This window comes from Antennarius striatus, chromosome 20 (assembly GCF_040054535.1).
Source record: "Antennarius striatus isolate MH-2024 chromosome 20, ASM4005453v1, whole genome shotgun sequence".
In the NCBI taxonomy this organism is placed as follows: domain Eukaryota; kingdom Metazoa; phylum Chordata; class Actinopteri; order Lophiiformes; family Antennariidae; genus Antennarius; species Antennarius striatus.
In genome coordinates this window covers 12,080,232-12,094,220 of record NC_090795.1, presented here as the reverse complement: position 1 = coordinate 12,094,220, position 13,989 = coordinate 12,080,232, and the positions used below count along the sequence as shown (strand labels likewise).

At 39.7% G+C, this 13,989-nt stretch overlaps 2 protein-coding genes across 12 annotated transcripts in view; both read right to left on the bottom strand.

Annotated features, from left to right (window-relative positions):
* The window catches only part of ntng1a (netrin g1a), a 100,544-nt gene extending 100,081 nt beyond the window's left edge, over positions 1–463 (bottom strand). For all 11 annotated transcript variants that reach the window (XM_068304422.1, XM_068304419.1, XM_068304424.1 and 8 more), the window contains exon 1: positions 219–463. The gene's annotated coding sequence lies outside the window, so the exon portion shown is untranslated. The remainder of the gene's footprint in view (positions 1–218) is intronic.
* Positions 464–7,471: 7,008 nt separating this feature from the next.
* Positions 7,472–8,775, bottom strand: prmt6 (protein arginine methyltransferase 6). Its single transcript, XM_068304278.1, has one exon. The coding sequence runs from the start codon at positions 8,766–8,768 to the stop codon at positions 7,704–7,706; it is 1,065 nt and encodes a 354-aa protein (XP_068160379.1). The 5' UTR covers positions 8,769–8,775; the 3' UTR covers positions 7,472–7,703.
* Between the last annotated feature and the right edge of the window lie 5,214 nt (positions 8,776–13,989).

Genomic DNA, 13,989 nt, shown 5'->3' with positions numbered 1-13,989 from the left:
CAAGCGTGATGAAGGGAAGGTACTGAATGAAAGCAGACAATTATTACCTCAAAAATAGCACCAATCCCAAAATAGTCGGCTAACTTCCTATAATCGCGACGCGCAGTTTTGGCCACCCACTCAGTGCGCGTCGTGGCGAAGCTTCAAAAGTTTACGCGCACCGGTATTCGTTTGGAGATTCCTGAAATCTAAAGAAATCACAGTCCTCATCCTCTCACCTTCGTCTTCAGTGCATCATATGGTCGAGGACAGCCAGTCAGGTAGCCTGCTGCAGTCCAGTACATCCAATTTGAAACGGGACATCTTAGCGCGGCGCAGGAAAGGGGGCTCTCGGCACGGACACGACCAACTTGTCTCTGCCGCTCCCTGGGAATGGAGGAGAGCTCCTATTACTAGTCCAGCGTCATTTAGAGCCGGGCACACCGGTGGAGACAGAAAAATAGAGATATCTCCAAGTCAAACGCAGTAATGCAAATAAAGTTTATACAAAAAAGCTTCAGAATGGCCCCTCAGCCGGAGCCTAAGAGACAGCAGAGAGTGACCAGACTCGCTGCTCTCAGACACAATGAGGCTGTGAGCTTTTTACAACCGACTTTTACCTCAGGTTTATATCTCTACTGAAGCTGTGAGACGCAGCTGAGCAGAACTACAACTACGAGGAGAAACACCTTCATTTACTGAAAGTAGTATTATACAAATGCAGGGTTTGGATTGTTTTCCGTTGAAGCAAATTTCAGTTCACTGAAACTGCAAACAAATGGGATCTAGTGATTTTATGGTATAATATTTATGTGAATGAAAATGCTGCATAGCACAGAAAGGTATCAATAAGTAAGACAAACAAATGAATGATGAAATAATTTACAAATAACATCGCTTACAACCTGCCTGTCTGTGGCACACAGATGGGCGTATAATGAATTCTGAACAACCGCTGCCAGACAGACACCATCACTCACCTCCATCATAGATTTCTTATTGAGAGATATTATCAGGAGTTAAATAGTTGATTTTTATACACAGTATGGAAAAATAGAATGTGTATTTTATTGACATATAAGAAGTAATACGGGAATGCTGCACTGTTTGTTTCACAAAAGCAGTGGATAAATTCAACAGAAACATGCACAGAGGATTTGGTGATGTTTTCAGTTTTGGTGAGGATCAGGATTTATATCTACTTTTTTAATGATTTTTTATCAATGGGAGATGGACAATTTTCTTTCTTTTGGATTATAACTATGAATGATGAACAAGTACATCCCTATCAAAACTCTTGCAAATCTTACAGCCTTGGCTTTTAGGTTTGTGCCCTCAGAGTGTTCTTGTTTGGGTATATGTGCCACCTCAGATATTAGTTAACTTACCTTTAACTTTATTTTTGGAAAGGCAGAGGATAGAGTGACGACTTCACTAGCCATGGAGACAGCTCTTCACACTGCCTCTCCCCCCTGTGAGCCCAAGGGCAATGTGTGAAAAAAAAAAACACTCAGTGACAAGAAAGAGGAGTGCACAGAAGATAGCTGCCTAAAAGTACATGTAATTCCTTCTTATTAAGTCACTACAATGACACCCTACAATGTGTTCACTCACCATACATTTCTGAAACTCTTCTGCAGAGTGGTAAGCTCTTGTCTGTCTGTCATAGCCTAAAAACACTAAGCTTTGGCAGACTGGGTTTGTACATGTGGCTCTGTGGAATAGGCTGATGCACTGAAAAGCCAATAGGCTTTATGTGTATTAACATGTTACGGGGGCTGCCAGTTATCAACAGTCAGAGAATTATTTTATCTATCAGTCTTTTCGTCCATCCGTCCATCCATCCATGTATCACACATCAGGAATAAGTATTTTTATCAATGGTTCAATACATCACTCCTTGCTTGCGATAACAGTAACTGTGAAATAAAAATGTGAGTCTCTTTCAATATTTCACCTCCGTCCATTAGGTTCCACCTTTTTCCATTCTTGTCATGTTGCATGATAATTATTCGAAGGTGAGACTCAAGGTGAGACATTGAGTAAGAACTGGAACACGTAAAAGGTTCACATTGCGACATAAACAATTCCTTCCAAAGACTAAAATCAGGTCAGTCTCAGCACCTTTATGCACCTGCTCCAATTTGGACTTTGTGTCAAAGGTTTATCATGCTTCTTTCATCCTGGCACTAACCCTCTACTCCAATCTGCCGCCTGCAGACCTCCGCTGCTTATCCAATCCTGTACGGTGTCCTAAACCCATAACCCAGCCCGCTCACATTGAAATATTATATTAAGTCCTAAAACAATACCTGAGAAGAATTACATAGAGACATGATCCAAAAAGTGCATGATTGAAAAAGGATTAGAGGGGAGGACGATGGGGGAGGATATGGCCACACAGTTCGGTGGATTTGTTCTTTGCTTACAGACTGAGAACCGGCTGCCTCCGCCTGATTGTGAATTGGGGCCATCCTGTTCAGATTTACGTGCCCATGTGAGTGATTTGGGATTTACTTTCTTAACAGCACCATCCAGATCCTTGTTCCATGTATGCATTCGTCCATGGAGTCACACCTCGGTGCTTTCGGCTGGATGCATTTGAGATAGTCAGTGGCTTTTTACAGTGGTGATGTTCAGCCGAGGGACTGGAAAAAAATGATGTTTCTCATTTGAATAAGTCTACTGTTTTATTACTGTTGGGAAAAAACCTAGTAACATTCACTTGGACAGTTATTTTGGTGCTCAGTGGCAGTGGCATGGGTCAGATCCTCCTGCTAATAGTAACCAAGACAAATGGTCTGGTTTGCTGTGCCCAAGAGAAATGAAACCCTCCTCTCTGGGGGTTGCTCAACCAAATTAGCTTTGGTCAATATGCTGCATTGTTCCTAAATTATCCTCGCAGGAAGTGCTGACAGAAATATTGGTTACCGTATCCAACTGTGGGAATTAAATCCCATTGGCTTATTCCTGATGTCATTAGCATACAAGGATGAATAAGTGGTCATGATGCTACCAGTAAGTCCAGAAAAGGTTTCAGCAGGATGGGAAAAGAGCTCTGAAACACACATTCATTATTTTGTTTTTCTGATTTTGTGGGAATTGAAGTTCATGGAGAGTTTTGAGAAGTACATTATTCCAGTCACTAACGAGGCAGTCAGAGACTGCAACATCCCACGACATACCTGAATTCAAGATTTTACCCTGACCTACACATGTTTGTGCCTCTGGCTTCCTGAAAATGTTGCTTTTTGTTTTGTGATTATATCTCATCAGGTTTCAGAGATTTGTACCTAAAAAGGTATACAGTGTGCTGTCGTTTCTCGCGGTTAATGCGTTCCAGGAACCACACATGATTAACGAATTCCCCGATAGAGCGATAAACTATTTATTTAAACCGCAAAAAACGAGGGCACACTTTATATATACATATATATATATATATATATATATATATATATATATATATATATATATATATATATATATATAAACTATAATTATAATTTACTCTAATTTTGTCTAGCTATAATGTACACTGAAAAAGAAAAAAAAACTACTGATAACACTGTGCTTTACTGCTGCTTGTCTGTGGTTACATTGTTTGCTATTGTGGAGTGTTAATGGCTCAGTGCGTCAGTAGGTCTGTCCTTGCATTGGTTTGTCTTTTCTTGTGTACATTCCAACATGCCTAGAAAGAAAACCAATATGTGCTGTGTTTTCTCAAAGGTCTGCAAGTAGGAGCTCCCTGAGTCAACATAGACATGAGATTAAAAACCCCCCAAAAAACTCAAATACGTTGGGTCTGCCTCGTGTATTGATCTGCTGAGGGAATTCAAACGTATTTACTCATACTTTATTTAGCTATGGACACTCATCTGCATCTTATCCAATGGTAGCCTTTTTTAGTCATGTGCAACAATGAATTCAGCCTGTACAATTTGGGTGTTATGTTGTATCTAGGTTTTAATATTGATGTCTTTGCCATGATGAAAAAGGACAATAACTTAGTTGATTAAAGGAGACATTTTAAACAAAGCATTTTCAATGACTAAGATATAAGGCCTATATTTCAGACTTACTGAATTAAGTTACATCATTTGTTTTTCAGGTGTTCAGCTTCAACATTGGATGCTGCTCATTCAAAAATGTTTGGGAAATAATAATCAAGTCTGCAGAACAGGACCATTTCCTGGTTAAATTGCCACCACTTGCTGGTAAATCCAGAAATTCACTTACTTTTCATTGAGAACATGGCAGCGAGTGAAGACATTTATGAACAAGTAAACTTTTTAACTATCCTGAAAAAGGGTTTGTAATTGGGTGGCATCAGAGGTTGTAAGAGGTACTCCTACTTTACAGCTTTCTGCGAGCTTTTGCAAGCTGCAAAACTTGAATCTCTATTGTTACTTGGTAACTGCTAATAAACATTAAGTTGAAAAAATTGACTCTGAAAAAACATATGAATGTTAACTCCCAATTTGTACATGTTGGAGATATTTTTTGCAAAGCATTGGTAGATTGTGACAAAAGAAAAATATTGGATGTACTAAATTGTTCTTTGTGTGCAGAGACTCAACACCGCTCTCATCTTTTAGATCACAGTCGTAGACATCTGACTGTCTGGCCTTTCCATCCTAATGGCTGATACATGGAGAGCTTAGAGAAACATCTTCAGATCAACAGATCAGACCCTAGGATGACTTTTTCCCTCCCACTAACTCTTATTTGTCTGAAAAGTTGGTATTGTCAGAAAGTTAAAAGACAGGTTGTGAAGATAATTGCATTTATATTGACACCAGCACTGATTCCTGGACTTCGTTGTCTCTCAGTCTCGCTCCTCAGTCATGCACCGAACAATGAGTCTAGAAATGGGTTTGATTAAGCACATTGTCTATTGATTGGCTCCTAAATTGCTGTGCAATACAAGACAAATAATCCCATTTCAAGTTTCAACACTTGTTGGTAATGGTTTCCAAATTATTTCAAGCAGGTATAGATGACAATTAGTTTAGCATTTAAGAGCTGAGAGCGACCATGCATCCCGAATGTGAATCTGGGTTTAACAGTGGCTTGGAATTCAATTTGTTTGAAAAGCAAAATAATTTATTTCTGTCTTACTTCAGCCTTTGTATTGGAGAAAGAATGTACTCTGTTTGACATTGAAAACAAGGATTTGATGTTGGCCAGGCTCATTTCATTCAAGTGTCAAGGAAATAACCAAAGAATAGTTTGATGCCCCTGCTCAAGCATTTACCTTAGATGACTGCTGTTATTAAAGTAAAGCATGAAAGCCTTGTTTCAAAATGTGTTGTTTGAAACAGTTAGTGATTGTTATTATGTATGATTAGAATTCTGTGAACGGGAGAAAAAGAGTTACAGTACTTCCATGTGAAATTACAAAGTGAAAATGTATAATTTTTTTAATCCCTGAAAGTTAAATCCGAAGCAATTCGACTCAAAATTAAGGAAGCCTCTAGGGTGATATGTGAAATGCCTTTAATTAAACCCTAAACACAAGTCTAGTTGCCTTGTTGTACAGAGATGTTTAGAGCCAAATCACACCATTCCCATACATAGGAAATTTCCAAGATCTAGTTAAGATTGTAGTCTTTATTCTACACAGAACGAAGAAATCACAAGGAAAAACTATCTGACAAACAGAAAACTCAAACAGATCTAAGACTCAAGGTGGGAGGTCGTCTGCTTGGACTGGTTGTGGAGAAAAAGTGTGTGTGTGTGTGTGTGTGTGTGTGTGTGTGTGTGTGTGTGTGTGTGTGTGTGTGTGTGTGTGTGCGCGCTTGTCTCAGCAGCTTTCTGCTGATTCTCAGACCTTCTTGGGATGTGTTATTAGTTTACTCCTCATAGGTACTGAATGTTGCAATAAACACAATCCACCCAAGGGGAAACCACAGATCAGACGTTACATTTCAGAATGTGACTTAGTCATTATTCAGCTCTTTCCCAAACTGACAGTCAATGTCCTTGATTTGCAGACATGATAGCTCTTCATTAATTTCCAACATGTTCATTAGAGAGTGTGTTGACTCTGTTACTGACAACAGTATAACAAATAAACTCTATATTTCAGATGATGATAGAGTAAAACATGAATTATGGATTTAAGTTTCATACAATCTGTGTATTTATTCACTGTTAGAGTGGGAAACATGTGCTTTGTCCTAAAAAGTAGGGCTATAAAATAATGTTCGCAAAGAATTTAGGCCCAGTTCAACAAAGTGGATAATTCAGTCATTATCTATTCCACGCTGACGGAAAGTCAGTTCAATATATATCCTGTGTTCAACGTTGTTCATCTGGTGAATCACTTGTTTCATGGGTATAGATGTTAACTTTATTTTAAAGCAATAGTTAACTTGATGAAATACAGTGCAGCTCTCCACAAAGGGGACTGCAGCCTACAGTTCTCTTTCAGAAAAGTAATTTAATTCTTGGATGTTATTCCTTCTGGCAATTTACTGATATATGATAGAGGTTTTGGAGAAAAATAACAACTAGTAATGCTGAGACAGCCTAGGACACATGAAGCTGGCCAAAACTTTAATCCAGAATAGATTCCATTTTTCCTAACCACAACCACAGCAGGTACTCTCTGCAACACAATCCGTCAAAAGCCAAATCCACATTTATAACTTGACTCATTAAAAGAAGAAAAATAGAAATTAGTTATCAGACACCAATTTTGTTGAATCAAGTGAAGCTGTGATCTTCTTTTAAAAAAGTTTATCCTAATGATTAGGAGTGAAAACATCATTTAGTCCTTAATGGCCGCAGCAGATGACAGTGGGCTAGTTCTAAATCAAAATGATGAGGCTATTTACTGTAGCTTTCTATTTAAACATCAGAAACTTTCTTCATTCCAATATGTAGACACTTTCTCAGGGAGACAATTCTTAGTCCTCCATCAACATCAGCTGTTGACACAGCTCAAAATCCTCAACCTTGCTGGAGATACACTAGCAAAAAGAGATGCTTTCTATACATAGTTATTATATATTTATCCACATTAAATGGAGGAACCAAGAAAATGTTTTGAATGAGTGAATGCACCAGTAAATGGTGAAGCGGCACAGAGATCTAATTCGTGCTCGCGTGTTGGGATTAAAATCATACTGCAGTCACATTTTTCCTGCTGTTTTGCTTTGCTGCTGAATGACCCATGATGCTGCATTGACAACTGAAACATCTAAAAGCAGTCAGTAAACAGTCAGTGCGGGTTTCCGTTTCCTCCAATTGTATATTCTTTTGGGATAAAGATAACCATTTTAAATAATTACACAGTACCTAATAATTTAGGTGAACCCAATTTGTCACAATAACTTGATAACATTATAGTTTTGACAGGCCGAGATCCAAGAGCTGCAAAAAAGATACCAAGGATATACATTTGGCCATTTAGGGAAAATATTTACTAAGAGTAAGAAGCACAAACAAATAATGTTACTTCAGCTCACAAATTTATTGTACCTGCAAATGTTTTTAAAAAAAAATCCTAGCGCAATGAGTCAAAATCTAAATTTATGCATGTATTAATGACAGCTGCAGTCCTTCAGGCATATTTGAACATGTGAGACATAAAAAAAAAGAAAGTATATTTAGACATGGTCATTAACACAAATAATTGATTAATTTCCTCCAAAACTCAATGTGATGAGTATGTTTGTTCATCTTTGTGCGTAAAGGCAGACATGTTGAAGCTCATGTTAGGTCTCAGGGTCGCTGCTCCAGTCAGGAATAGAAAAGGTCTTGGACTGTCTTCTGTGTCCTCCGATCGTGTAGTCCACGTGGATGCATATATGTCTGGAGCTTTCCTCCGAAGGGTACATGCTGACCTCGCCCGTGACCTCCGTGTCCTGCACAACTTCCACGGGAGCGTCCAGGTAAAGAATCGCCTGCTTCCAGTGCGTCTCCGGTTTGAAGGGGGACGTGGACAACACCAGCGGTTTATCCGGGCAGGGGAACGTCACCGTGAAGTAAACGCAGAAGGCGTTGACCGCCGACGAGCCGAACGACAGGCACCTGAACTTGCCCTTGACCGATCGCAGCTCCTCCACGGTGACAGAATACAAGTCGAGCTCGGCGAAGCGGGCCGGATGTGAGAGCACGTCCTCCACGTTCACCACGTTCACGCTGATGTCAGAGTTCATGATACATCCTCTGGCGAAGTCAGACATGCAGGACATGTCCACTCCGTACTGGTCCTTTACTGTGTACCAGAAATGTAAGCGATCCTCCGCCACGGGCTCGATCATGGGTGCGATGTGGAGCTCGGCTTTGCTCGGCAGAATGACGCCGCCCGGCTTCAGCCATTTGTCGCGGGCGTAAAGGACCGAGTTGAGCATCGACTCGTGCAGCAGCGCGTAACCCATCCACTCACTCACGATCACCTCCACCTTCTCCGGCAGGTCCACCGCCTCCACCGTGCCTCGAATGACTTCGATTCTGTCCTCCATGTTGTTCTGTTTGATTATTTTCACAGCTTGCTCTGCGATAGAACAAGCTTCAACAGCGTAAACTTTCTTAGCACCAGCTTGTACACAAAAAATACTTAAAACGCCGGTCCCTGCCCCGACGTCCAGCACAACTTTGCCCCGTAAGGACTCGCTGTTCCTTAATATCGCCATGCGGTATGTATTAGTTCGGACGTGGTCGGCTAACATTTCCTCGTGAATAGTCACGTCGGTGTAGCTGTTAAAGTACAATCTGTCCTGTTGGCTTTTATCCAATTTTCTTTTCTTAGCGACACGAGACATTTTCTCGACTTCCATACAACAAGCCCTCTGAATGTTCCGACACTACTTCCGCATTATGTGTGGGTGTCTGGAACTTGTAGTTTTTTGCCTCTCCTGATGAAAGAAAACTATTGTTGAATACACTACAAGTCCCACAACCAATGACGTTAAAGTGCTGCATTCACAGGCAGGCGGAAGACTGACCGTATTTGTATTGGGGGTTTTTTGAGCACAGTAACGATTGGTAACAGACACGGTGCCTCCCTTGTAGCGCTGCATATGTACTCGTCCTTTTATAGAACAATAGGAGATATCTTGCAAATCCACATAACCACTTGTCAAACTTCAGTCTTAGTATTTTGGAGCTGATTTTTAATAACATTTTAATTAAAAAAATTAAATGTCTAAATTTAACTCTTTTTTTTTAGAAAGTACACTTATTAAATTTATGTTAAGACGTATTTTAATACGTCCGTTCTAATATCATATTCGTGGGTCTTTGTGCTCATTTTCATTAAATCCTTATTATTTTTGGACAAAGTCTTATACTTGCTTAGTTGAAAAAAATCAGTATAAACAAAATTTCAAATGTGTATGTTCTTCATTTATTTATTGTCTTATTTATACAGTTTGGTTGTGTCTTTGCCAATACACAATTTACTTCAGTGAAGGATTCACTGCTGTAAGGTATATTTGAAAGGACTGTGCACATCTGCCTCTTTTAAAACAATACATAATTCTTATAAATTGTGCTTGATCGAACATAGCTTTTATTCAGTACCTTTATTTCCTGTGAGACTATATATTCATTCATTCATTCATCTTCTAACCACTTGTTTTGCTGTCGCAGGTCACAGGGAGCTGGAGCCTATCCCTGCTGACTGAGGGCATGAGGCGGGGGAAACTCTAGGCGCGACGCCACATGTGTGTGTCTTTGTGTGTTTGTGTTTGTGTGTTAGTTTGAGTAAAACGGTAAATGTACTTGAGTCCATCAGTCCCACCTTATACGGTACACACTTAGCTCAAAATGTTGGCAGTGGGAGTCCATGTGGTTGTACTGAAATGCATATGATCACACAGACCTTGCTTATTTTCAAGGCTCTGTGCACAACACGCTGCTCAATGACAAAGACGCATTTTCAGATTTTTCATACACTTGTCTTTTTGTCATATTGAGTACATGGTTTTGCATTTCAAAGTGCATCTATAAAAAAATGAATTATCAATAGCATTCCACCTTCTTTGATTAGCAGGGTGTAGTCACCTGTAGTGGATACACTACGATGCCTATCTCATATCAAGCTGCACAACACAGCATGGCCACAACCAGTTCTGAGCTTTCCCAAGGTTATGGTAGACAGAACACAGATGCTGTCTTTAGACAGTCCTGTGGGACCATCTCCAATCAAAGATCTTTTGCAAAACATGCTGGACAAATCAGCATGAGCTGTATCCCATTCCATAAAGATAAAAAGCAAGACAGACTGAGGAAGTAGGTTGAGAATAGAAATTCAGCAAGATGCCAAATTTTGTTGTTTCCGAGACCACATTTTAAAGCAAAAAGACAGCACAGTGTTATTCATTCATTCTCTCATTCATTCATTCATTCATTCATTCATTCATTCATTCATTCATTCATTCATTCATTCATTCATTCATTCATTCATTCATTCATTCATTCATTTTCTGCCGCTGAATCTGCTGTAGCAGGTCACAGGGAGCATGGAATGTAAAATATAAGTATCTGAAAATAAGAAAAACATATTGCTGTTTTGTGTGTGTGGGGGTGGATGGATAGGTGTGTGCACGGCGGTGCCTTCACATTTACATGTCTCTTCTAAATTTGTATCCAATCCTGCCTTTAAAGCATTATTACTCCAGGGAAAATGAGTTCAAAATTCAGCCTTTTCAAAACTGTATAGAGAGTAAAAAGGGAAATTATTCAGCATTAACTCATATGATTTGAGTCTGAGTAATGGGAACAGTAACCATCAAGGGAAATGTACCATATATTTACTGTAGACGATGACTTTAAAGGAGTTTTCTTTTTTGGATACATTGCATCCTTATTAATTCAGAAACATGAAGCATTATCTAAAGATGCAGTGAAATCATTAAGGGAGGCAAATTTCAAACCTGGACACTCACATCCACCTGGTCCAAAGGAAAAAAATAGACCAAGTGCAGTGAAGGAATGGGTATATACAATAGGATAGATAACTGAACCATGAAACAGAGATGGTTGAATTCAGGTGTTTGTTGTATGTACTTGGCAGAAGGCTTTATAGGCAGTGTAGCTGGTACAGAGAACAGACAGACAAGCAGATGTTGGCCATGTTGTCCTCTCAAGCTTCAGGTAGAACTGCTGCCAGGTCCAGACAGAGCCAGCGACCAGCCCCCACTGAGATGCCTGGAATGGTTTGACTCTATCCTTAAAGTAACTAAATGTGTCTGTGCTTTGATATCCTAAAATATGAAAGTTTTAGAAGCAGAACTCAAGTCTATTTTCATCTTAGGCTTTATAGGTACTACATTTATTTGAAATGTGTTGGTATGCATTCAATGACATTTTCTTTATCAGAACTGTAAGCAAGTTATTCATTCAAAAGAAAATCCTTGCTTATGAGCTTTGGAGTTTTCATTTTCATTTTTTAAATACATTTTCATATTAGCATTATATCAAAGTTTCAAATTCATGTATTGTGACAACCTTAGTCATAAATGAGTTAAACCTGGTAAAATTATATTCTAAGAGAGTTTTTTTATTCATTAATTTTCCTGAGCCCTTCATCCACTTGAATGAATGAGAGTTTTTTTTTTTTAATGTTCTTAAAAGGTTTGAATGCTGGTGTGTTGCCCTCTTACTTTTATTTATTTTGAGTATCTGATCAAACTCAACATGTGACTTATTTAGTGGCTTTTGTTTCTATGACTTTGAGTTTAAAAAGGACAATACCAGGTTTGATACCAATAGACCTTGAGTTCATAGTGGTGAATGTTTAACTTCATGTTTTTATTTAGTAGGGCATTTAATCGCGATTAAGAGGCAGCACAGTGGTGTGGTGGGTAGCACTGTCACCCAGCTGAAAATGTGTACCATTGATTTGAAGGGAACTATATCATTTGGTTTGTAAAAGACAGGTCAAGGTAAAAAAAAAAAAAAGTAATAATAAATTCAATTCAATTCAAGATATTTTTCCTTTATGTACATTAATCTAGCATCCAACTTAAACTAAACTACTCAAATCTACAGGCGCCCTGCTTCAATACTTGAAGACCACTCCACGCTCTGCATTTGCATAGACCATTTATATTAAAGTCAAATTATATGAAGCAGAATCTGAAATGTCTGGCTCAGTGCTGTTCTTTAATGTGCATTAGTATAAACACATTACAAAATGCGCGCACACACACACAAACAGCACACGCACATGCACACACACCTCCTCACTTTATGCCACCACCAGGTTCCAACAACTGCCTGTAAAATAATGGTCCTCACTCTCAAATGATTGCAGGATTTAAAGAGTCATATGTTGGCACATAGACGTGCTGCTCATCCTTTTTGATTAAAAATGGCCAATGCCTGTTTGCGTATCTAAATCACAGCCTCACATACATGTGAATGGGGATATGCTTTAGTCTACGAAGGTAGAGAAATGCCAGAGCATGTGCAAGCATGTGTGTCCTTGACCATGTCCCCTAATCAAAAACTCCTGAAGAAGGCAGGAGAGATGCTGGACAAACCAGGAGCAGTCCAGGGTCTGTCAAGCTTGGCAGGATTGAGGGCTGTTGTGTAAAATTTGATAACCACTTTCCTTTCCCCTCATCCTCGTCTCTCAATTTCTAAAAGCTATTTATGGAGACTGGCTAGCACAATTGCGTGTGTGCGGATGCGTTTATGTGTGTCTTAAACAGAGCGATGGAATGTTTTCATATTGCAAAGACGGAGAGAGATAAAGTGGGAGGCACTATCAGCAATAAAACAAAGAAACTGAAATAAACAATAAGTGAATGTGTGTCTATTGAGGGTAGAGAGATGAAGGCAAAGCACTATGTGGGCTCTATGTGCTGAAAACCCATCAGCAGCTGTTGTTCTTCGCAGCCAGCTGCTGTCAGCATGCACGGCCTCGGGGGAACCGCCTGCGTCCTGTCAGTATTACCGGACCTGTCAGCTGCTGCAACAAACATGCTCACGATAACCCGCTGTTGTGTATGTAGATCGAGGGAAGTAGATAGCAGGACAGACACAATCCGTAACTTTCACAACGTGTTTACTTCTTCTTCTTCATGCATTTTTATACCTTCAATATCGTAGTGCAGTGCCACAGCTGGATGGGGAGTGTATTGCACGATACCACATATTCCTCTTTTGTTAGAATAAACCCTCGAACAGTAACATAAGAATCTACTCCATTAGCAAGTAGAAATAACAAGTAGATTACCATTAATCTGTAAAATAAGCAGTAACCCTGAGGTAAGTATCAACAAATAGAAAACAGTAGTGTCATATTCATTACCAAATTACAGGTAAGTATTTATCAAAGATAAGCCATAGGCCTATTGTAAACATTGTGAACATAAGCATACTGTATGAAGATCACAAGTCATAAACAAACAGTATAATGACATTTCAAGGACATTTCAAGCACATTTCCACATCATTTCTCTCTCTTTTTTTTTTTTTTTTTTTTTTTTTTTTTTTAAGTCACATAATCCTTAAACCATGCGGGAGCATGTCGTACTCTCGGTACACTTGGAGACTGATGCGGTGAGGGTGCAGTTTCAGGTTCAGGTGGCTCAGCACCTTGGTCATTTGGCAGGAGACAAGCATCTGCAGGCAGTGATGCTGGAGCAGCAGCACAGGTGGAAGAAGAGGGGGCAAGGTGGAAGGCATTCCACACTTTTCCATCGGACAGCAAGTAAGTGGCAGGACCCTTTTGGGCTACCACTGTCAGTGGTTGGGTAAACTTTGAGTGTCCTTTGGCAATGACTCCAGGTTTGCGGATGCGGACAGCAGAGCCAATCTGGAAGCTTGGTGATTTTGCACCACGACGTTTGTCTGTGTATTGTTTCGACTTCTGTTGTCTGTTTTGGATGTTTTGTAGCATGTTGGCTTTCTCAGAGCAGGGGCGCATGGAGTGCAGACCTGTGATGTGAAGCTTGGTATTCAGTGGTCTACCATGCAACAGTTCAGCTGGGGACACTGAAGTAACGGCATGTGGTGTGGCTCTGTACGTGTGTAAAAACTCAGTAA

Bases quoted from the DNA above. Each gene is read 5' to 3' on its own strand.
- prmt6 (XM_068304278.1), bottom strand. From the start codon at position 8,768: ATGGAAGTCGAGAAAATGTCTCGTGTCGCTAAGAAAAGAAAATTGGAT.